The sequence below is a fragment of the Heterocephalus glaber genome, unplaced genomic scaffold (genome assembly GCF_053883595.1).
Source record: "Heterocephalus glaber isolate CG9 unplaced genomic scaffold, H.glaber_assembly_v1.0 deba00001572, whole genome shotgun sequence".
Taxonomy (NCBI): Eukaryota; Metazoa; Chordata; class Mammalia; order Rodentia; family Bathyergidae; genus Heterocephalus; species Heterocephalus glaber.
The window spans coordinates 413,381-439,364 of record NW_028258357.1 but is presented as its reverse complement, the minus strand read 5'-3'; the positions used below and the strand labels follow the sequence as shown (position 1 = coordinate 439,364).

The 25,984-nt window shown below is 35.4% G+C and overlaps 1 protein-coding gene across 3 annotated transcripts in view; it reads left to right on the top strand.

The window, feature by feature from the left end:
• Lin7a (lin-7 cell polarity scaffold A) overlaps positions 1-23,223 on the top strand; it is a 148,836-nt gene extending 125,613 nt beyond the window's left edge. For all 3 annotated transcript variants that reach the window (XM_004867520.3, XM_087192524.1, XM_087192525.1), the window contains 2 exons: positions 9,398-9,616; positions 18,242-23,223. In XM_004867520.3, coding sequence (XP_004867577.1) covers positions 9,398-9,616 — 219 coding nt within the window. In that variant the 3' untranslated portion in view covers positions 18,242-23,223. The remainder of the gene's footprint in view (positions 1-9,397; positions 9,617-18,241) is intronic.
• The last annotated feature ends 2,761 nt before the right edge of the window (positions 23,224-25,984 follow it).

Sequence of the window (25,984 nt, the reverse complement as noted above, 5' to 3'; positions counted from 1 at the left end):
AAAAGAGGAATTCCAGCACAGAGTGTGAATGCCAGGAGAGCCTTTGAAATGAAATGGGGAGGACTAGCTGGGCAGGGGAAGTGAAAGTCTTTGCAGGCCATTATAAGGTGTTTGCTTTTAATTTTGAGCAAGAAGTGACACAGAGTAAGTGCCATGTAGGTTGGACTTTAGTGACGGTTGGGAGTTACTAAGAAAGAGGAGGGTAGGAAGGACATTGTAGGCTGAGGGAGAAAAAACTGAGATTATGGAAACATAAAAATACATGATAAAAGAATAGCATGTGTTGTTTCTAGATGGAAGATTAATATTGGGGAATAGTTGGACTTGTCTGTTCTTGGAAAGAGTTTTGCATGTTAGGACATTTTAATTTTCATTTCTAGAAAATGAAAAAATGCCCACGGGATAAGTGTACTCATATTTATTGGGCACATTCTATGGGCCATGGTTAGTACTATATATGGATAGTTCATTAAATCCCAAATGACCTCTTTAAAGTAAATGTTATGAATACCATTTTGCATATGTGGGAACTGAGGCCAGGGAAATAAATTAACTTCCTGCAAACTAACCTTTGGGTTGCATCTTCAAAGCCAGTTCTCTCCGTATTAGTTTATGGAAACACTGGGTGAGCGTGTGCACGGTGCTAGGTATTGGGAAGGAGCAGCTAACGTAGCAGGGACACTATCCTCCAAGACTGTCTCCCAGAGCTGGGCTCTAGCTTTAGAGCAAAGGCATCCAGAGACCGAGTGACTCAAACTGGAGTCTGGTGAAGAATTTAGACAAGAGAGAATCTGGAGGACTTTTTTTAAAATATAGGAAAATAAATACTATTAGAAATAAAGAGGAGGAGAGAATGAGGTACACTGGAAAGTACCACTGTTAGTGGTTAATTAGATACGGATTGAGGAAAGAGTTAAGGATGTCATCAGTGTATCTAGATTGGGTAGCTACCTGACTAGTGGCAGCCAGAAGTACAGAGGATGGTGCAAAGAATCTTCTGAAGTTTGAGCCAGGTAGAACATTTAAAAGAAGCAAAAGAAAAAAAGTTACTATAAATCAATGGTGACAAATGAAAGTAATATTCTGCATTTACTTGGAAAAGACATTTACATGTAGAGCTGAGAGATATTGGACAGTAACCCTGAAACATCCTGTAGTTTAGATTTTCATACCTTCTCCTGCAAGAAGGCAGCTGCAATGTGGAACCTCTACAATTAAATTAAATGTTGCAGCTGTTATTAATGTTTTAGTATTCATGGTACACAGCCGCATAAATCCCCATGCTGTTTCCTACTTCACAAGAAATCCATTTGACAACCCCAGGCCTATAAAACTTCTGGCTGAATTTGCTGTATTTCTCCCTTATGCTTTATATTGGTCGCTTGGGAGTCCAGGCTCCTAAAACAGGCTAGGTGTTAAAGGATATCTTTTGAAGGGTTTGGTTGAAAAATTTCAGCAATCTAGGTTTTTTTCCTCTGACATCCTCTAGAAAACTATAAACTCCATGATACTGGCAGAGTAAGATGCTGAAGGAAAAAAAGAAAAGGAAACTATTTTGGTTGACAGACTCTTACATGTTAGTGTCATACGGTGGATGTTGTCATCTTCGGAGAGGAGACAGGATGATTCATGCCTTACTTAAGTTAGTAGGGTTTTCTAAAAACTTTCTATAAAGTAAGCCTTTTTCTAGGTTGCAGAATCCCTCATAGAACCTCCAGCTTCAGCCTTGCCCCCATTACAAAAACAACAAGCAGTAGAGACCATGTGAAGGGTGAGCCTTGGTGTTGGGGGATCTTAGTGGACGTGCAATGTGTCAGCATGCATCATTGCTTCATAAGCGTTTAACAGCCCTCCTCTGAATCTGAGTACTCCTCAACTAGCAGAGCCATTTAACACACTAGATCTTTCTTTATCATCCTGGCAGAATTAATGAATGAACAAAAATGACCTCAGTGCCCTGAAATTTACTTTCCAAGCTTTTCTCATAACTTGAATCTTTCTTTCCCATCCCCTTCCTCAGCCAGCCCTGTGGTGTTCATACCTCATTCTCTCTGAAAAGTCATGTAGCCGCTGAAAATTTGAACTCCACAAGGACTATTGATTTAAAAAAAAAGAACTATCAAAGAAATGTCATGTACCAGGCATTAATATGCACTCTTCCATTTTTGTAACATCCTCTTGGGTTTTCATGGGTGACCAACTATCACCTTACCCAGGACTAGCATTTCCTGGGACATTCAGTGCTAAAACCTGGACAGCCCCAATGTGGGAATTGAGGCACAAAGGAGAGAAAATGGTTTCTAAAAATTGCACTGTTTACCAGAGATTTGTGCAAGATCAAACCCAGATCTTCCTCATCTCAGTCCTGCTCTTTCTATTCTGTTTCACCAAATTTTAATGCCTAAGATGTATTTGAATTTTTAAGTGGAGCTCTAGTAGTGTTGAGTATGGGGAAGACAGTTCTTTGTGGATATATGGAGAAAGGGTGCAGCTTGGAAGCAAATATGGAGAATTGGGCATCATGTCAGATTAGGAACATTTGCAAGAGCTTCCTCAGGGGTTCTGTGTCACAGAGTGTCATGCATTGAGAGCGCAGGGGCAGGCACAGCATGCGTCTCAGAAACAGTGATCACTGTGAGTCATTGTTGGTGAAGGGTTCCCTGTAATCTCAACTGCCTCCTCGAAACCTACTGCTCCAAAATTAACACATTGATTTAAAGATCTCATTTTCTAGGAACATTTTTTTCCAGGCAGTTTTGCTCTGTTTTCCAAGATCCAAAGCCAAAGTCTGTGCTCCTGAAGATGATTGTGTGCATGTATACACGTGTGTGTCATCAATGTTCATTCCAACAACCATCAGGAATATTTTACTCCCTTTAGTGCCAGAATGTCAAGGGATGATTAGAGTTGCTATAAAGTGTTACAATGGGATCTAATAGGTGCATTTATTTCCAACTTTAGTCCCCAGATCTGAAAGATGGGCCAAGATCAACAAAAAGGTTAGAATTGTAAATGTCTGATTTCTGGTCCTGGTTTTATTCTGAAGCTTTTGTTCATTTTAACTTTTCTGCCCACTGGGCATTCTGCTAATACACTGTATTCTCTACTTTCATGGTTCAAAATTTTTGATATTTATAACTACTCTCACAGGATAAAACTATGTTCAATTATATGCATTTTTTCCTATTAACCTCTTTGCTCTTTTCTAGTGTTCAATTATTTGATGGTTTTCCTCTCTCAAATCCCCTCACATTATGTATGCTCCTATCAAGTGAATCTCCTGCACACTAGTCCTTTTCTTAACAAAGTGTGACACTGAGATGGGACTGAGAGTAGCAGTTTTTCATGAATAACTAATGATTATTTATAATTAGTATATGAATTGTATATATGAAAATGATGTTGCTGAATTACTTGAAGGTGATTAAAAGCAGTAGATTCACCACTAAGTCATTTTTAAAATATTTTCAACAAGCCCCAAGAACTATTCACTTATTTCAGAAAGTTTTGCTTCCTACATAATCTAAAAGGAAACTTCCACCTATTCTAAAGGTGCCATTATACTTGCTGCTGCTGCTGAGGTTGGCCTTAAGCATCTGAAGCCCTATGGCATGATCGTCACAGAGCAAATACTGCAACAAAGGCCTGAGATGTCGTAAGAGTGTCAAGCACTCTTCCAAATGCTTTGTGTGTGTTAAATTTAGTGTTTGTAATGATTCTATATGGTAAGTACTCCATGATACCCATTTTATACATGAGAAAATTGAAGCTTGGAGATAGTTTGTCTAGGTTCTTAGAGCTGGCAAGTGAAAAAGCACAAATTCAGACCCAGGCAGTAATGGCTCCTTTGTCTAATAGGAGATATATATATATATGGGAAATATATATATATATAGGAAATACATATATGTGTGTATATATAGAGAGATAGATATATTAGATATAGTTATAGATGATGTATGGATAGATATTTTATTCATTGACTAAGTATTTATTGAGCACATAATAGCTGGTGGTACAGACATTGATAAATAAGATTCATTGTCCCGTTGAACAATCTAGCAGCAGCAGAATGATGGGAACTGATGAATTGTAGTACACTGACATAGATATTAGCATTTAGACAGTAACAAAAACACTCTGGGAAAGGATTAGCATATTGTTTCTAAGGAATAAATGTGATACTTTTAATACACTTACCATTTAAACAAAAGACAATACACTTAGAACTGAAAAAGCATATTTGAGACAGGAAGGATTAAAGAATCACAAAGTTATTTTCTGAATATGTACTGTAGCTTGTTGAGAGATATTCACCACCTAATTAAATACCAACTCAAAATAGCTTTATTTTTCTGCCTCCAAAAATGCTGAGAATAGACCTACACCAAGGCAAAATGATAAGATTTCCCTCATAAGACCAACACCTTTCCTGCAGTAACAGAGCAGGAGTGTGTTGAGATGGCATTTATTATTTGGGTTAGTGACACTCTAGTCTTGAAGGATGTCCAAACACAAGATTTGCACACTGGTGGTTGGCTGGCTGGCTGGATCAGTTTTACACATATTCTTAGGTTATACTGTTGTGGATCTTAATATGGCAAATCTAAGACCACCTTTGGCCTCTATATTTAAAAAATTTTCCAGTTGATTTCTGTGTACATCCAAGTTTCAAAACTACTGGTCAAAAAAATCTTCATGAATAAGGAAAGCCACCTATATGATATTTAATTTGTTCTGATTTTTTTATTTTAGGCAATGGTTTGGTAGGTATCTCTGGGAATAGGCAGAACTCAATTCAGGTCAACATATTCTACCTAGGACAAATTTCTTAATCAGTGCAATTTCTTAACCTTTCTTATATACCCATTGTATTATATATAATGCACATAAAATATCCGGACTTGCTTTAAAGAAGTATTAATAAACATTAGAATATTCATAACACACACACATATATATATATCCATATATATATATCCATATATATATATATATATATCCATACATACATTTCATTTCACACAAAAACTGACCTGCCTTGTGCTCCATTTCTGGATTAGTTAACCTACAAAAGTAGTACGAGGTTGTTGAAAGGACACTTGTTAATCGAGTTCTAATCCCCTCCTGACACTAACAAATGTATAGAACCAGTTAGGTCCCAGCCACTCCTAAATATACACAGCATGAAAGTAAAATTAAAACACATGGGAATAAAGTGAAACTATCTATCGTGACAACAGCGAAATGATCCATCTGGTTGCAACAAACCAATTTCATGTCTTCAAAAAGAACTTAGCTTTTTATTGTTCCACAGAAAATGTTTAGGGATTTGGATTATGGTAATGATTTATGTGCACATGTCTTATCCTGAACTCTCCCTTAATTTCAACATTAAGAATTCATATTTGGATAAAGGAAAGCAAACTTCCTATTACCCTGAGAATTTCCAGGGCTCTCACAACAGCCGCAAGCATGGGCTTACCCTTAAAAGGCAACTAGATGAATGTTTATGGCATAAAAGATTAAACTTGTTAGCAATTTCAATAAATTTTTGCAAATAAAGGAAAGTAAAACCTGAAAATAATCAATCACCATGTGGCAAAAGAGTACTTTGCTATTGGCTATATTGTTTTTTTCAAAGCTGACGGTCATCACACACTAACAGTGAACCTGTTGCTGCAAGTTTTCAGTGATTGGACAAATTTGAGCTAATTGTTATAAGGGACAGTTCTTAACTCAGGCAAGCTTATATACAACTTTGATAAAAATAGCTTATGTATTTATAAATAATTTAATGCATTTTAAAACATTTCAAGTATTTAGCATGAAATAAGGTAAACTTTCAATAATAATAAGAGACTAAGTAAAATTCAAGAATAAGTGCTAAACTTTAGGACTCAAGAAATATCTAGTAAGAAATGGTGGCCGATCAACATACACAACCTAACTGAGCAGATCTTTTGTCCTTTTGTATCTTGCTTTTCATTCTTACCCTAAGAAGAAAAAAAAAAAGGAGAAAACAAACTACTTTATTCTTACCAAAAGGTTATATTACAGGACTAAAGTGATAAATAACAGAGACAAGCATATGCCCTCAAAATTAGGCAAAGCCAGTGAAAAAGAAAGCTATTCTTCAGAACCCTTGAAGCAAGATTTCAGACATTTTTCTGAATACACTTAGAAACAAAGTTAAGGAGTATCTGAAGTAGTAAATTCTATAAGTATGCTTATATTACTTCAAATCTCATTCTAAAATGCAAGCCTTTGTTTCCATTACCTTGCTTAATTATGTAATTTCTGTTACTTTAATAAAATATTTCCAGTAATAGAAATGAAAATGTAGGGTGCAGCCCAGAGTTCGATAATAAATGATTCTGTACCGGGATGGGAAAGGCAGAGAAGTGGTTTCAGACCAAGAGAGCTATTATTTATAGTGAGCCTGAAGAAAGAGAATCTAAGCCAACGTCTAAGACAGAGACAAAACATCAAGGCTAAAATTCTGAGTTCGAAGATCACTTGGTCTGGTTTTGTTTTGTTGTGTTTTGTTTTTCAGTTGCCAACTGTGTAGAAAAGCAGAGCCGGAGAGGGAGAGGGTAGCCTTAATAGTTCCGCAGGGCCGACTGTGGGCCCCACAGCCATAGTTTTGCAGCTCTTCTCTCCTTCCTCCAGAGCTTGATGGCCCCTGCCTTGGTGCCACAGCCCTCCCATGGTGGCTCTGAACTGCAGGCACAGCATCTTGACCTGGGTAATGGGCCTCTCAAGGTCTAGCCTAGAATCTCCAGCCTTATTAAATGAAAACAAACAGAACAAAAGCCAAAAAGAAGGCTGGAGACTAATCAAGTAGCCTGGAACATGGGTGAGCCACTGTTATCAAAACATGCAAGTTTTAATATTAAAAAAGAAATTAAGAGAAGGCCATGAACATCTGAATCTCCAAGTTTTTCCTTAAAAGGAAAACTTCATCCAGTAACAAATCATTTTGGGACACAATGAAAACAGGGTTTATAGTGCACACTACTGTCAAAGTTTTCCTGTTTTTCATGTTCTTCCAAGGATTTAGTAGAATATAACCAGTAAATAATAAAAGTCTTTGAGTGATTATGTCAATCGTTGAATGAATAATTAAAAGAATGAATTAATCAATGAACCAGCCCATTTTCCAAGGCTTCAACCACAGACAAAATTAACTCGATCTACAGCTATTTATAAACCCTTCCTTTGTATTAAATCCAGATTTAGTGGATTGGTTATATAAATTGCCTTCAGGGCTCACTATGGTTATTTCTTAAACCCTTATTATCTGCTGAGTATTCAAACAAATGACAAGTTCTGCTCTTACAAGTACCAAAGACAACCTCATTGCTAACATCAAACCTTTCTTTTCCCTCAGTCCACACTCATCTTTCTGAAGCAAGTGACAGAATTGGAAATGCTTCCTTAAATTTGTAAATCTGTATAATAGTAGTAATTATAAAGCTTGCTTTAATTGAAGTATTCTTGATTTATAGCCTGTTTAATTTTCCTGTAGCTCAGTTTAATATTCATTTTGAAACTCCTTTCTGAATGGGGTGTAAAGATGCAATCTGGGCCAACTGAGGGTAGACTTCTGATGTTCTGATTATCTTTGAGCCTATCTCAGTTCCTATCGATCACATTGTACAATCATTTCATCTCTGGACATTACCCAAGGAGCTAGGGCAAAAGGCTTTATGTGCAGCCTGGCATGCTGATGCACACCTGTGATCACAGCACTCTGGGAGCCTGAGGCAGGAGGATTGAAAGTTCAAGGACAGCCTGGGAAACTTAGCAACTTAGTAAAACCCTTCCTCAAAATAAAAAACTAAAAGGGCTGGGGATATAGCTCAGTACAAAGGCCCTGGGTTCAATCCCCAGTGCAGCAGAAACAAAACAAAGTAAAACCAAAAAATAGGCCTTACTAGGTAATGTCACCTACCCTAGAAATTAGCTAAGAGGGGTAGAGGGCAGAGTCTTCATTGTCTAGGGTTCTTGTAAAGTCTGATTACAGCTTCCTTCACTTTTTCTTTCTCACTCATTGCTACCAAAAGAATCTTTACAGTGTTGTATAAGAAGCAGTTTTCAGTTTAGTTGGAAAAAAGATAGTTTTCCCAACCATTATATGCTCTGACATTCAAAAGACTATTTTGAAACTTAAAAACCAAAGAACTGATTCATTTTTTGCTTTCTGTTATATCATACTATAGGTATGTGTGCATATCTGATGTTATCCTTAATAAATTTCTGTGAAAAGAAAATTATTCATTATAAATGGTTCATTTGATACATAGCAATACTGCCATTTTACTAGCAATCTTTGGAAGTTCCATTTCCCTACACCATATATATATATTTAGCATTTTAAGTTGAAAATGGAATATGTGTATTGATCTATATTTCTTTGATTATGAGGGAGATTGAGCATCTCCTTACAGGTCTATGGATCGTTTGTGATTTTATTTTTATTTGTCCATTATATGAACTATTCATTTGTTCATTTTGGTTAGATCTTTATTGACTTATAAGAGCTCTGTATAAAAATATTACTAAGTTGACTTATAAATTTCAAGTATTTTTTCTGACTTATTCTTTGCCCTTTTAAAATATTTATGTTATGGAAGCTTAAAATTAGGAGATCTGATTTTGTGATAACTCCCTCCTCAGAATTTTTAGTTAAGAATTTCTTGGGCCAGGGATTTAGCTCAGTGGTTCCGGCACCTGCCTTGCAAGTGCAAGGTCCCGAGTTCGATCCCTGGTACCAAAAAAAAATATTTCTATTCCATTGCCAGGTGATGAACATTCATTTTTGTTTTACTTTATGCTTTTATTTTATATTAAAATGTTTAATCAATACACTATATTGATCTTAGAGTATGAGGTTGAAGTCTTCATTATTTTGTGTTATTTATTATTTGTTCCAGCATCATTTGTTAACAATCTTCCTCTTTTATCTATATTCCACATTTATTATATATTAAAGTTATGTATATGATAGATCTCTTTCTGGACTCTGCTATGCTCTACTATCTCATTACCAGTAGGAACTATTTTAATCATGGTAGATTCTTAATAAATTTTAATATCTGATAGAAAAATTCCATCTTTATTAATATTTGGGGAGGTTCAAAATTTTCTTGAGTAGTATATTTACTCATCCAGATAAAATTTCATATTCCAATGTTAGCATTATCATTGTTTTTATCCTCTTAACTTGAAACTCCATCTAATCCATTCTGCACCTCAATGCAACCTAACTAGTATATAGTTTCTCCAAAGTATAATAAACAATAATGGTGGTGGTATTCTAGAGTTCAAATTTGTTTCTTATAGAAGAGAACATTGAAGCTCTCTAGTTTAAGAGGTGCCCTTGTCTTTTCAGAGCGTGGAAGGAGAGCACCATGAGAAAGCTGTAGAACTACTCAAGGCTGCTAAGGACAGTGTCAAGTTGGTGGTTAGATACACCCCAAAAGTGCTGGAAGAAATGGAGGCTCGCTTTGAAAAGCTACGGACAGCCCGACGTCGACAGCAGCAGCAATTGCTCATTCAGCAGCAGCAACAGCAACAACAGCAACAAACACAACAAAACCACATGTCATAGGTGAGAAGAGCCTTGTTCTGCATAAGGGAGGTCTTAATTGTGCTGTTTTTAAAAATATGGTTTCTTATCTGAAACAAAATCACTGTATTTAATGCACAAGTTAAATCAATCAACAAAGAACAATGATCTAAAAAATGTCAACAGGATAATATCTTCTTTTGGCATGGGGGGTGTGGGGGTTCATATGTAATTCAGGCTGGCCTTGAACTCATGACCATCCTCCTGCCTCAGCTTCCCTCCCAGGTGCTGGAATTACAGGTGTACACCACCACTCTGGGACAATATCTTTATGTTTCATGCAGCTATCTTATCCACAATTGTACAATATTTTGGAAAATAATATACTTTGGAAGGAGCAGATACATTCTAGGTTGCCCTTACACAAATTGGGAAACTGCAGCTTCTATGCTCACCCAGACCTAAGTGACAAGAGTGTGAGCTGGGCTCTTGTCACCACTCACAGCTTGGCCAGTGACCTTTACATAATGCACAAACTGCACAACCTTATAGTACTGAATTTCCAAAGATCACTCTCTGAATTCTAAGATACAATTTATTAAAAAACTGCTCCACCTGAAAAAATGAAGTAGAAACCTGCCAATGCCTATAATCTGAGAGACCTTGAGGTTCTTTTAGCTACTCATTTAAAATGTGTCTAAGTTCTCCCTGCCTTCTTCTAAACGCCACTGCGTGACAAAGAATGCTAAATCGAGATTTGCTTTGCATTTTCAAGAAAATTGAAGAAGAAAACGTTAATAGTGAAAAGCACCATATTTGAAATGTCTATACCATGTGCGAGGCTTATCACACATTCTTCCTAATCTTCTGAATAATCTTTCAAGGCAAGGATCAGTAAAACCCCATGTGTTGGAGGAACAATCTGAAGCTGCAGTAGTGTCCATGGATTTCCCATAACCACACTTAAAAGTAGCACAGAAGTATTTTTCTTCTTACTTTACCAGGTATACTCTGCCAAAATCAGATGTTATAGTTATATACACTTGCTATTCTGTGGAAAAGACAGTTCGCATCTTTAGATACTTTTATACTATGATGTCTGAAAACGTGTATTTGAGTTGAGACTCAGTTGTTTTGTTCACAAAATGATAATAGTGTGAGATGATAGTTTTACGTCATTCATATCAGATAGCTATGTGCACAACCAGAAACATTAGATATAACATGAAACTTTCAATTTTTTATGACACTGGTGAAAAAAAAAGAGACCACATAGGGGAGTTCAAACAAACAAACAAAGAGTATGAGATTTGTCCTCTGATACTCCTGGAAATTAACATCCTACCTTTCATAGCCTCTTTGTTTTATTCTATGTATCATATTTTTATTTTTACCTGAAATTATAATTCATTCTAAAAGCATATTTATTGAACAACAAATATTTAGTTTACACTGTTATGAGCCAGGCACTAGTCTGTAAGCTGAAGAAATGGCAGGAGCAAAGCAAAGTCCTTGCTGTCATGATGTCTATTGACTGATTGAAGGAGATAATTTGTAAGAAAAAAAAAGTAAATAACAAATACCTTACTGGGACCAGTTTTTTGCAGAATTAAAATAAGAGACTAGCTAGGTTGTGAAGTTAGACTGGGTTGTCACACCTCGAAGGAGATAACATTTAAATGAAACTGAATCACAAGGAGAAGCCACACACTAGGAGAAGGAAATAGCAGTGCAGTAGTGCATGAGGTATATGGTGTTTGAAGGACAAAAAAACCCTGGGTCTCTAGAGAGTAATGAGTGAGAAATGGAATATAAGTCCAACGAGATAGGTGAAGGTCCAGGTCACATAGAGCTTTGCAAATCCCTAAAGAAAATTAGGTTTATTGCAATGAAAGATAGTAAAGGTTTTTAATCCAGTTTATGTATGAAGTTCATTCTAGTTTCTGTAACAGTGGGCTATTGTTGGGTAAGAGTGGAAGCCAAGACCAACTAGAAGATTAATATAGAGCAGTCTTGGCAGCTGATACTGTGACTCAGACTAGGATGAGGTAGTTGAGATGGAGTGCTCTGAACAATCACATACAAGTCATTTGTCCATGGCCTCCTCTTCTGTAACTATTTATATTTTCAGAATCTTTTCAAAGGTCTTTTGGGTAATAATGGCAATCCACTTTTCCCATCAAATACCAGCACACTTTCTGCCAATACTATTATTTCTTCCATTTTGATAATTAGATTTAAAACAATTCTCTTAATAGATTTAAAATAATGACACTGAGTAGAATTGTTCAGAAGTGTTTTGAAACATATATTTTGCCATTAAGATGTCTGAGGTCTTACTAAGAACTTTCAATGTATGCTTATTTAATTATCTTTGGAAGTATGCAATTCAGTGAGAAATGTTTTCTGGGCCATATACTCAACTTCACTTCTCTGCTCCATTAGTCTTCATTAAATCACCTCAAAGTTTCCTATTATTTCCTTACCAAAGACTAACATTTTTAACAAAAGACATTTACAAACTGTGTTTTCTTTTGTTCTGGTTTTTTGCACAGGATATGGTAGAATTCTATTCATGTCAACATGAAATTTGTATCTGTCCCTGCCAGGAAGATATTTGCAATACACATGATCACAGAGATGCAAGTGTAGTGACCATTTCAAGCATAAGTAAAATACCACCAAGTCATATCATCCATGGATTTTTTTTTCATCCATGGATTTTATGGTGAATTCAGTCCAAGAGGCCTGCATTAGCTCTTACTCGATTTTTTAATTAATTCAATTTTTAAGGATCAAATAAGATTTGTTACACTTACTAACTCATATTACAGTTGTTTTTAAGAAGAAATTTAAAGTTTATTAGACCTACTTAAATTGGAACAGGTCTCAAATTTGATTTTTAAGTTTGACTTGTCAAGCAAAAACCTGTTAAACCAAAATACCTGCCAGATACTGTCTTATTTTTATCAGATGAAAACAATACTTTGAGTAATCAAAATCAGAAATAATATCATTTATCTGATATAACATAAATTATGAAGTAACAACCAATGGTAAGTTGGGATAAAAAATGGAAAATAGGTTAAAGGTAAGCCATATGTGGAGAATTTGTCCTTTATATCTACTTTTAAATTTCTTCAAGTAAAAATCAACTGACTTTCCCCCTGACTTCTATGTTTGAAAATCAGGAATAGACTATATTTTTCAAAATGTAAAAAAGATGACTACTGTACAATTATATGACAGAAATATAAACAGAATATAAATGTGGGGTTTTTTCATGCTGTGCCACTTATTTTGAGAAAGATTATTACATGTATAAGCATCTCAGCTTTAAAATGTGCTCTCATGTATACATTTATATGTCACTCTGATCCCAATGTATAAAAAAAGGATGACTACTACTTATTTAATATCAATATTTTAAGAAAATCAAGGCAAAAATGTCCCGATCTCCATTGCTTCAAGTAGTGTGGAGAATTCATTACATTCAAAACCAGGCTAAATAGTTACAGATATACAAAGTATCTGGCATTTGTAAGTGGCTTCACTGATTCCTCCTGCTCTTCAGAACCCTATTTTCTGTATTTTGTACACTGTGAAATTATTCTGTTTTCTATTACCTGTAGCACAGGTGTAATTCTGATGATCTGATCCAGAGAATCACTACTGAAACCACTGGCCCAGTCAATGGAAGAACCAGGTCCTTTTCATGGAAAAAACAAGAGAAAAAATAAATAGAAATAGAAAAAACAATACTAAAATTTATGTTGAACTACAAATGACCTTGAATACTTAGGCAAATTTTGAGCAAAACAACAAAGCTGGAAATGTCATACTTGACCTTAAAATCTTTTACAAAGCTATGGTAATCAAAAAAACCAAACAAACATGGAACTAGCATAAAAACAGTCACATCAACCAATGGTGCAGGATAGAAAACTCAAAAATTAACACTCATTTAGAGTCAATTAATTTTCAGCTAGAGTGCAAAGAACACACAATCAAGAAGAATGAGTATCCTCAGTCAGCACTATGAGGGAAAACAGGGTAGCCACAAGCTGAGGAAAGAAATTGGACCCTGTCTCACACCATATACAAAAATCAACTCAAAATGGCTTTAAAATTTAAACATGAAACTACTAGAAGAAAACATAAGATAGATACACTTCAACATAGGTCTAGGCAGAGGTTTCTTAGATAAATCCTCAGAAGCACAGAGACCACATGTAAAAATGAACAAATGGGGTTGTATCAAACTAAAAAGCATCTACATGGCAAAGGAAATATGGAATGAAAGGACATGGATGCAAAGAAAATATTTGCAAGTCATACATCTGATGAGAGCTAATGTCCAAAACATATAAGGAACTCAAACAATTCAGTAGCCCAAAACAACTAACCCAGTGAAAAACTGGCCAAAGACCTAAACAGACATTTTTCAAAACAAGACAAATATCCAACAGATGCAAGAAAAAATTCTTATCATCAGTAATTATTGGGGAAATGGAAATTAAAACCACATTGAGGTCTATCAGTTCATACCTGGTAGAAGGTCTACCATTAAAGACAAAAGATAGCAAGTGTTGGAAAGATGTAAAAAGAATACTTGTGCACTGTTGGAAATGTTAACAATACAGCCATTATGGAAAATAGTATGGAGGTTCCTCAGAACATTGTAAAGTCAACCCTACTTCCAGGTATTGAAAACAATATTCCAAATAAATACATGCATTTCCATAAACACTGAAGCATTATTTAGATACATCCTTACATAGCTGAGATATGGACACAACCTAGGTGTCTGTATCAGTCAGTGTTTACTAGAGAATCAGATATAACACAAGATATACATACATGAATTTATAAGATTGGCTTATAATGGCCACCCACAGAGTCAGATGTCTGTCTGACTGCACACTGGAGACTGAAGGATTTAAAGGTTTGGAGCTCACTAAAGTGTCCCATATGAGTTGGTATAAGGAGGCTGATTGGTCTGTGGTGTAGGGCTGAAGAGTGCATGGGAAGCTGAAGAGCCAGGAGAGGGAACAAAGGAGATGTTGAAGGTGAAGACTGGAGCTCCTCCAAAGAAACAGAACCAGATCCATCCTTCTTCATTTCCCCTTTATACAATCCAGCTGACAAGCTACCCTAGGGTGAGTCTTCCACACTCTAGGGTGTGGAATTGCTGAGCCAATTTAGTTGGGCTTCTCTTTCTCAAATTGACAAACTCAACCATCACAGTGTCTATCATCAGATGAGTGAGTAAAGAACACATATAGTATTTATAGTCAATAGAGTATTGTTTAGCTTTAAAAGGGGGAAATTCTGTCTTTTGCAAGAAAATGGATGAACCCAGAGGACAGAATGCTAAGTAAAATAAGGCAGGCACAGAAAGAAAAATGTCTCATGATCTCATTTATATGAGGAATCTAAACAAGTTGAACTCAGAAGTAGATGGTAGAGGCAGGAAAGGTGGTACATGCCTGTAATCCCAGAACTGGGGAGGGAGAGGCAGAAGGATTATCAGATTACCATGAATTGAAGGCCAGCCTGGGCTATATAGTGAGCTCGAGGCCAGTGTGAACTACACCAAGAGACCTTGTCTCAAAAAACCAAACTAAACAAAGAAGTAGAGGGTAGAGTAGTGCTTACCAGAGGCTGGAGAAGGAGTGGATAATAAACACTCATGAAAGCATATAAAGGTTCACTTAGACAAGAGCAATTAATTTAGTGATCTACTGCACAGAATGGTTACTATGTGGTTATGCTTTGTATATTTCAAAGCAGCTAAAAAGTAAATTTTCAATGTTCTCACCACGCAAAAGAAATGTAAGTATGTGAGGTGATGGATTTGTTAGTCTGATTTAATCATCCCACAGTATAAACATCACAGATGCCCCATAAATACATGTAATTATTGTCAATTAAAAATAAAAATTTCAAAAATTATTACTTAAAATTCTAAATAATAAAAGTACCACTTTGTATCACTTGAGTTGAGGAGACTAGGGGAAAATTCATTTTCTTGCCTTTTCCTACTTCTAAAGACTGACCAAATTTTTTGCCTTATTGTCCTTTCCACCAGTGGAATAAAACATTGAGATAGCAAGGGAAAGACAGAGAGAGAGAACTTGTTTTATATAACCTCATGCTCATATACTGACTAAAAACTTGATTATTAAAATTGAACAATATAAGCCATATGGCTTATGCTAGTAAATGTAGATCTACATTTGAAATAACTGTAGTGTTTTGTACATAGTTATACAATAGTTTAATCAGTTTCTTATGGGTGGGCATTAAGATCATTAAATTTCTTGTACCTTATTGAATTTAATTGTTAATATTTTGTTGAGAATTCTTATTATCTTTGTTCATGGAAAATATTGGTCTGTGAATTTCTTTATTTTCTTGTATTATCTCATTGTGTTATTAGGGTAACTCTGGACATACAGAATGAATTTGGAAATATTTTCTCTGCTTTTATCTTCATAAAAAGATAGTAGAGAATTTTTATAATTTCTTCCTTAAATGTTTAGTAGAATTTTTCAGTGAATCTTGTCTAGGCTGGTGCTTCCTGTTTTGGAAGTTTACTAATTTTTTATTCAATTTCTTTTATAAAGATAGACCTACTGAGATTATCTATTTCTTTTTGCATGAAGTTTTTTCTTCTTGCAGGCTGTTTTCAAAGAATTAGTCCATTTCATCTAGTTTATCAAAATTTTAAATATAGAGTCATACATAACATTCTTTTATTATCCTTTTAATGTCCGTTGGAGTTGAGTGATGTCCCCTCTTTCATTTCTGATATTAATAATTAGTATCCTTTTTCTTCTTGTGTGCTAGACTTGCTAGAAGCTTATTAATTTTATTGATCCTTTCAAATAACCAAGTGTTGGTTTCACTGATTTTCTGAATTAATTTCTTATTTTCAATGTCATTCATTTCTGCTCCACTAATTTCTATTATTTCTTTTCTTCTGCTTACTTTGTATTTATTTTTTTTCCTAGTTTCCTAAAATGGAAACTTAGATTATTATTCTTAAATTTTTCTTTTCTAACATACACATTCATCATTATAAATTTCCCTCTAAGCACCACTTTTACTGGATCTCACATATTTTTGTGTAGTTAAAAGTATTTTTTAATTTGGTTTCAGATTTTTTTTTTGACCCGTTCTCCTTATTCTTTTCATTACAATAGACCTGACTGGATCATTCCCAATAATCTTTCTATTTTAACTTCAACGGATTAGCAGCCATGGTTTCATCTTCAAACTTAATTTTCCTTTGACACATAATCTAACATATTTACAAAGTGTGGCTATTAGGACATGGGTGCATTTAAGGTATAAGGAGGCACTATTCTGCCTACCACAATGGCTCATGTAAGAGCTAGCCGAGTGATTTGACCCAAATAACTCACACAAGGATGGAAAAAAGGCTTTTGTTTAATGAATGAATTGTTAATCCCTTAAATTATAAATCACAGTTCTGGGAGAAATCAGGAGCACACTCAGTGCAGATGGTTCCTCCCAGAAGGTATTTCAGTGGCCCATATTTTGGACGCTCAGGGTCCTCTCAGCTGCTGCTGTATCTCTTAGGCCTACTGCACCTTGGGACAGATAAGAGCTCCAAGACTCTGAGTCTCATTCCCTTGGGAAATGTGACTTCATGATAATAATTTTAATTAATGAAAAAATCAATATGTAGACATCTGTCACTTATTGGTGTCTGTCACTTTTAGGATGTTATTTCATCTAAGACTAAGTAAAATAGTTTGTTGTGAAGATTAATGAGAAAAAAAATAATGTGTAAGACCCTTGGCAAAATATGAGGCAATTAAGAAACTATGCACTAAGTTCAGCTATTTAATTTTAATTTTAATGTTTCAGTATATTTTGCAGTACACGACGATTACATCCATTTTGAGGAATTGGTACATGTGTATGACACATCTTAATTCTCTCTTGTCATTTCCTTCCCCTCCCTCTCCTCTCCCTCCATCTCTTGGTCACCTTGCCTTTTGCAAAAGAACAAAAAGGTTTTGTTAGTAATAGCAGTAATAATAGAAGTAGCAGTGTAATGGTGAAAATGTTAATGGCTCACAAAGTTTTATACAATAGCCTGTAAGATGACTCCTGAGAGAGCACAGTGGCCTAGCTCATGGATTTCAGTCTACTTTGTAAGATCTAGTGGGGTTTCTAGCCTGTCTCTAGAAGATATGGCAGCTGGAGTGTTGATGCAGACAGAACAATTTTTGTTAAAACCTATTTTGTATGTGATTTTTGGCATTCACTGAAATAAAACAGTACTAGGTGCCCTGAGAGTTGTAATATAAATGTTATTTATGTTTTGCCTTCATGAAGAGAAGTAGAATCATCTGGAAATGGTGAGGAGAAATGTTCTACATTTGAAATGTTTCCAAACTGTTTTTTATTTCATTTTGGGGAATATCTGTGGCTTTCCTAGCTTTGTTTGATAATTACTTCCTTTATAAACATGAAATGATTTTTTTTATATGTGGAAGATTATGCATGAATGATAGTACCCAAAATAAACTTTGCTGTTCGCACAAAGCACATGCTTTTTTGATATTTTTAGCATATTGTACTTGATAAATGAATACTAATTGCTGACTTCACTGTTCTTCCCTTTTTCAGGCCCTTGAGGGAAAGCGACTTGATCAAACATCTGATAGTCACAAATTTGAAAACGTGCTTCAGAATCCCAGCACATAGTAAAAGACAATACTAATAATTATACCTGTCAAGAAGCTGTGAACACATGGTGTATAAATTCTTTACCAAGGCAACTCGACACCTCCTTTCTCTGGTCCCGTACCCCCCTGCTCATGCGCTCTTTACACACACCGACTTTCCATCCACTGCAGTGGGAATTTCCAGTGTGGAAAGGGAGAGACTTTCCAGTCCACAGCCTGAAACAGGATAAGAAGAAAAGTCTGACTTTTGAATAAATCACCGCCGGGGTCAGGATTAGGTCAATCTTTGGTGTCTGGATTTTCCAGAGAATAACAACCCTCTCCTTGTGCTGTAGTTCAAACTGCATCAGTTCAAGGTTGCTGCTCCTATACATTGCCCCTCCTCTAACCTGTTCCACAACCCCCATTGCTGAGTTATCTGAATTGGAATTCCAATTAACTGAAAATTCAGCATCTAATCTCCTTTTGAAAATGGCAATTTACTATTATGTACTCTTTTCAGGCTCTAGGAATTGGGTTCTTATTTTCTGTTCTCATGAATTTTAATGCATTAACTGAATGGTAAATTTTCAGCTCAACTTTTAGTTTATTAGAAGCAAGAGTAGGAACCTAGTACTGTACTTTTTAATTTAAATATTGCTTGCATCTATTATTATACAGCCTAACAGAATATAATGTATATTTATTCCACAAAATATATATTATCAGAGTACATTTGTGATAACTTAGAGTCTTTCCTTACCAAGAATTATGGCTCTGGTAAGAGAATACTAGCAAAGGACCTACCTTCATGAACTGATCATATATATACATACATATATATGTGTGTGTATGTATGTGTATATAATCTCAATTTTTCTTAAGTTTTATATTTTTTGATTGATACACTCTGGAGAAATCTAAACTTCTGTATACATTGGTATTCTGTCATAGATGTCTATTTGACATTTGAAAGCTTTGGTCTTAACAGCTCTCTCTCTCTATATATATATGTTTATGTATGTATATATAATTTCTTTCAAAAATAGACATATGTAAGCCAGTGATATCAATTTTGTGACTGACAAATGCTTTCCTCTAGAAGGAAAAGATACTTCATTTCACATATTCCTGTAGGTAAATGGAGAAGGAAATATCTTTGGAAAGATCTATTAGAGTCATGTATGCAAATCATAATTTTTTACCTACAGTAAATCTAGGCACTTAATCTGGTTTTAATTTATGGAATTACTAGGAAGTAATAATAAGGGGGCACTTGAACAACTTAAGCACAAAAATGTACCTAAGAGAAGAATAATTGCCCAGCTGAAATTATCTAGATAGATCATTAAGCAGAGGCACATATTTCAATATTCTCTTTTCTCAGATACAAACATTGATTTCCCAATGTAGAATAATTTTAATACTTCAGATAGTCTCCCCCTAAATAGAAATTTATGAAACCAAGTTTAGAGACCATCTTTTTGAAAATATAACAAGACCAACAGAATTACTCAGCACATTTTATTTTACCGTTATGGTGTTATTGTCAATACCCAGTTTTCACTCTTCATAGTGCATCACTTACCAGGCAACAAACAGCAAGGAGACTGGGGAGTATGACAGTGTCTTGCTGTGATAAGAGGTTTCCAGCCTCGAGAACATAATCATATTTTACTAGAGAGAGGTGGGGATATGGGTGGGGCAGTGAGGACCCTGAATGTTATGTAAAATAAGTTTACAAAAAAGACAAGCATGACATAGGGCATAAATGGAGACAGTATGAGTGTTATGCAGTTTGAAAGATAGTTCTCATTTTTATAAGAAAAATTTAATAAAACATATATTTTAGTTATCGTTTATCAAAGAAGTATTAGAGGTATTCAAGCAGTACCACAAGATTCTCATAAAAGGAAATCATAGCACCCTTATAATAAGATAATAGTTCTCTCAACACATTTCAATACATTGTATTAATTTGGAGCTTAAGGTAAGTATGTTATTGTTTAGCTGTTAAATGTTCAGATAATATGAACTTTTATAGTTTCACATCAATATCATCATGACATTACAGAAGCAACTATCAAATGAGCAGATCCCTTAAATTTCAGTTTTCTAGAAGTTTTGTATTTTTATGCTTCTTTTGCATAATGTTCAGTGCTGATAAATGTCTGCCAGGTTGTTTGTCAAACCAAAGGACCAATCCATCATATCTATGGAATCTAAGATTACAGTATATGTCACATTGGTCTTACAAACAAAGACTAAAACTGAATTTGTTAAAATGTAAACCTTCCCCTGAATTTTTAATGAAAAGTAATCATCCCTAGACTTACAGAGGCCATTTGTGGTTCTCTTAGTTTCACGGAAATCAAAGGGAATGAAAAAAATTACTATAATCTGTACTCGAGCTCTTTATTACTAATGATCACATTACAGCCACTAACATACCCTAAGTCATACTCTTTCTTAAAAAAGACTACTCTCCTTTGAAGCTCAATCCTCAATATAATAAACAAATTAGGTATTAAAAATTAGAGGGAAGATTTGTTGTGACTTCTCAAGGATCCTGGTGAATTTTAGTTCCTTCCCTTGATCAAGCTGGTGACCAGTGGAACAGATTTGTTTAAACCTTTCTCTGCTATGATTTTAAAAGCAGATACACAAACCATAGTTCTGTAAAACAGTTCCCGAATCTTTTCATTGTTGCATTTACATTTTGATTCTGTTGCCATATGGACTAGAACATCCACAGGGAGATAATGAGTTTAAATTGCAATTGACTTTGGAAAGAATAACAGACTTTTGTGCTTCCTCAATCATGTAATCAATCGGGAATTCTCTAGTTATATGAACTACCCCTATCTTTTAAGACAATGCTAAAATCTAAATGCAAAATCTAACATTCGGGGGCCTTTTAAGGATTTGAAGCTTCTGTGAACTTTGCTAGAGAAGGATTATACCAATTTACAAATGCAGTTTTCAACTGTAATCTTATCTCATTTCAGTTTATTCAGCTGTACATATAGCACTCGAAGACATAGGATATTTTGTCTACATTACTTTAAACATCTGTAGATGTTTAACATTTGTGGATGTGTGAATAATGCCTGAATTTCTCATCTTTCAGATAGCTGTCCTTACACATAGGCTTTAAGTAAGACCAACATTAGACAACATTGTAAAGTAGCGATCAACATTCTGAAGATTCAAAGAGGCCAGTACAGAGTAAGGTATTCCAAAACAGGAGATGGCCCTACTGCTCTTGTCCCTCTCTAGACCACAAGCTCTATGAGACAAAAGGGGCTGTGACCACCATGTTGATTACTTGGCACAATATAGATACTCAAGGAATATTTGTTAAATGAATGATTAAAGAGGTGGATAAAGAAATGAGTACATTTGCCTTCTGATAATTTCATTACCTTCTTAGTGTATCAATTGGCACTATAATTTCTAAATATCATTAGAATAAGAATTGACTCTTCATACTTTTTAGATATGTGAATTTGGAATCAAATTACTTCAAAGGCTTTAAGGGCATTTAAATAAGGAACAGTGTTCATGAATTCAGATTTTGATGATGAATAAAATTAAACCTATTTCTTTATGAAAGCACTTTGAATTATTTGGCAGGGATTATCCAAAAAGGAAACTCCATTTCTAAATTTTATAAAACATTATGTTTAGATTTTAAAAAGGAAGAAGAAAAAGAAAGAAGAGTCCCATCATCCAGCATTATGATTTGTGTCCGATTAAATATTTATTAACAACGTTTCTCTAAAAAATTCTGAGTCATTGTAGTCACCATTCCTAAACTTTCTTCTTTTAAGGATTACTCTTTTCGTATTTGATTCTTAGAATTTACCTGAGCTAAAAAAAATCCACATATTCATTCAACAAATATTTCTTGTGTACCTGATACATGTTAGGTTCTGGAAATGCAGTGAGAAAGAAGAGTGACATAGTGCTATCATGGAGCTTATCATGAGAGAACTCCACTCTGAACTCTAGCCATAGCTAGTTTACTGTCCACTGAGTCCCTGCTAGAAGAGAAAAATTCTTCACCCCATGGAAATTATGAAAAACTCCTTTTCTAAACATACCACTCAAAACTGATGCTTATTTTATCCATAAAGCACAATTATAATCCAATGAGGTTGGTATATAATAATTTGTTCATGACATGTATCTAGCTTTTACTATGTTGTAGCTACTATGCTCAGTGTTTTCATGGACGATCTCATCAAATCTCATCTAAAACCCTATGCAGTAGGTTCCATTCTACACACAAGAAAACTGAAACACAGCTATGTTATGTGACTTGTCCAAGGTCACACTGCTAGCAGGTGGAAATGCAGTCTGACATGAGAGCTCATATGCATAATTGTTGTCTCTGGCTTTGGAGGACAGTACTCCATGAGACTGAATAAGTCATTAAAATAAATGAGTTATTGTACATAAAAATACTTTGAAATTATAAAGTAGCATGCAAATGATATTAGAAAACTATTACTCGTATCACATCAGTGACAAAAACAGAACTCAATCTTATTTTACAGCTTATTCATGAAGAATACTTAAGTGAGGGACATGGGAAAAAGGAAAGATCCAGAAAATTTCTGACATGTAGTAAATATTTCAGTGATTTTTCAGAATGATTTATTGTTAGTCACTGTGTCTATTTGGTGCTACAAAAACAAAGAAACAAAATCCCTGCTCTAAGGGCTTATAATAAATACACAGTGTGGAGATGAACCAAGGCTGTTTCACACTTCCGTGGAAGTACTGGGCAGTTTGTTGTACCATTTTTTCATCATTGCATGTACATCATGTCTTTCCAGTTGTTTTCATTATTTTTCTGAAAGAGCTACAAAATTGTGCAGTGGTTCAACCTGACCAAAGTGGTATTATGCTGCTGGGAAGTAAAAGTATTAGACACCAGATTGGAAATATTGTTTTTATTATCAATATACAGAGGAATTTTTAGATGCTGTAGCCCCTATCTGGATGCTAAGTTTCTTGTGTTTCTCCATTCCAGACCACACAGTGAGATCATTCTCTCTATGGGAAGGTTCTGAAAAAGAAAAAAAGAAATTCTTGTCTACTTTCCACTTTCACATTTGAAACACTTCTGTGACCACACTGTGGGGAGAGGGAGAAATTGTTAAAGTGGTTACCAAAGAGGAATCTTATAAATCTTAGAATTCAGTTCTGGCGTTACCTGCCTCATGTCTTCAGTTTTTCCCATAAATTGCTGCTAGATATCTTCCTCTGAAGTTATCCTTTTGCTCAGAATCCTCCAAAGGGTTCCACATGCCAAAAAACAAACAAACAAGAAAAACCCTACAAATTTTCAGATTCCTGGTTATTGCTGTGTTAGTTATGATGTCAGAGAGAGAGAATGTTCTAGTGCTCTGCTATCCCCAAGTGTGAATAATTACAGAACATGAAATGGGACAGAATTGAAATCCGGTACATGGACTGTGAAGTCAAAGTTCCATGACTCTGAAAAAAATCACAGTTTTTTCTTTAACATGAACTCAAATGCAAAGATAAATTTAGTAGTGCTCTATGGTGAAGACTATATCAGATGGTGACCCACGAACTCTATAGTATTTGCTTGGAAAGTAGTGTGTGTGTGTGTGTGTGTGTGTGTGTGTGTGAGAGAGAGAGAGGGAGAAGACAGTATGTAGAAATGGGCTAACACAGTGACATTAAGGAGTGGTGTGGCATGAAGTTTTTCTCTACCTTATGACATTGTTTTGCTGCCTTACTTTACCTTACAGACCATTGTCCACCACTATTCCTGAAACCTGTCCCAAACTTTCCTTCCTCCAACTTTTTTTTTTTTTTTTTTTTTTTGTACTGGGGATCGAACTCGGGTCCTTGAGCTTGTGAGGCAGGTGGCGGAACCACTGAGCTAAATCCCTGGCCCCCCAACTTTTTGATTATTCTTGAAATGCCTCTTTCCTTCCTCCAGAAAAACAAAAAAAACAAAAACTTCAACCCTTAAGGCCCATTTCTAATTATCCTAAACTTATCACTATCTGTGTCATCAAACCTCTTTATGATGTATGTATCCCTTTTTAGCTCTTTCTTAGCTTCTCTTATGGTAGAGATGTTTGTGAATTTATCATCTTAATTTCCTCTGCAGTTTGTCATTTCCTATGTGGTTGGTTAAAATTTCTTCAAAGGAGTCACTTTTCACTTGTCAACTTCACAGAATAGCTACTAGATTATTCTGCATTTATTTAAATTCTCTATATTTCACCTACAAATATCATTTGAATTGAGAATTCAGCTCCAAACACTTTTTAAAAAGAAAAGAGCTTTAATTACAGTGGACCCTTGACTTAGGAACACAATTTGTTCATGAGGAGTGGTTGTAACTCAATTGAAGGCTCAGGCTCCTCCACAGAGCCTTCAAAATCTCTCCTGTGTACAGGCAGATCTCAGTGTCCTTAGAGAAACCTTGGCCAGGGATTTCTCAACCCCACACAGGAAAGGATGTAATGTTCCTTTCAGAACTCTTTAAGGGTTACATCTGTATCTGAGACCAACTGGAAGCACAAGTGACCAGCATTCAGGCTGTAACTGAAGACATTGGTAGTAAGTTAAAACTAAAATTTCAGTCATAACCCAAGTTGTTTGTATGTCAGGCCAGTTGTAACTTGAGGGTCCACTGTATTGAACGTTTAATTAAAAGCTAAATCTGGTAATATTTATGTCTTATTCACTAGGTTTTTCTGACCTGATTTTTATACCGTGAATGAATACAGAGGTTGGTGTACATATTTTAGATGACCATTACCATCCCTCCCCACATATACAATGACTGCTACAGATAGATATTTGGTTCCTTATTCCATGGGAGAAATTCTATAGGGTAGAAGTGGGTTTCAAATCAGCAACTGAAGAAGTAGGATGGGCATCACAAAATCACTTCCCTTTAGACTTGAGTTCTCTATTAATAGTCTTAACTATTGCTGCTGTGCATCAAAAAAAAAAAAAGATCAATTTCAATTTACTCTTCTTTAGTCTTCCTTTGCTCGCAAATTTATTCAACAGACTTAGGGAATTGTGAGACTAATTACTATTGTCATAACTGCTACAGCTTATACAGGAAGATAAAAGTCAGTAATAAAGGTCAAAATATTTATTCAATCTTAGTCCACACTGTTTTCTGTTGTGCTGTTATCACCGTTTATATCTGGATATCCCTCCCCCAAAGCCTTTTGTGAGCAAAGGTGGGACTTTGGGCGGGGGAAGGTGATTGGGTAATGGAAGCTTGTAGCTGGCTTGCTGTCAGGTGGTGGGGTCTGGCCAGAAGAGATGGGTCACTGAGGACAGGGTTTAGAAGGGTTCATCTCCCTCCCCACCTCCTTTCTTAGTGCTCTGCTTCCTAGCCAGTATGCTGTAAACAGCTCTTCTTCACCACGCTCCTCCGCCTTACCATCTTACCTTGCAGCCAGCCAAACATGCAAGGGCTGAAACTTCTGAAATGTGAGCCAAAATAAACCTCCTTTAAGTTGTAGGTGTTGGGTATTGTGGCCGAGCAACAAGGAAGGCAGTTACCAACACAAAGTTTTTTGTTTTTAACCTTTGTATGCTGCTATACTTTGGATCTCAAATGTCCCCTGAAGTTTCTTGTGGTAAAGACTTGTTTGCCAACATGGCACTATTGGAAGGTGATGAGGTCTAG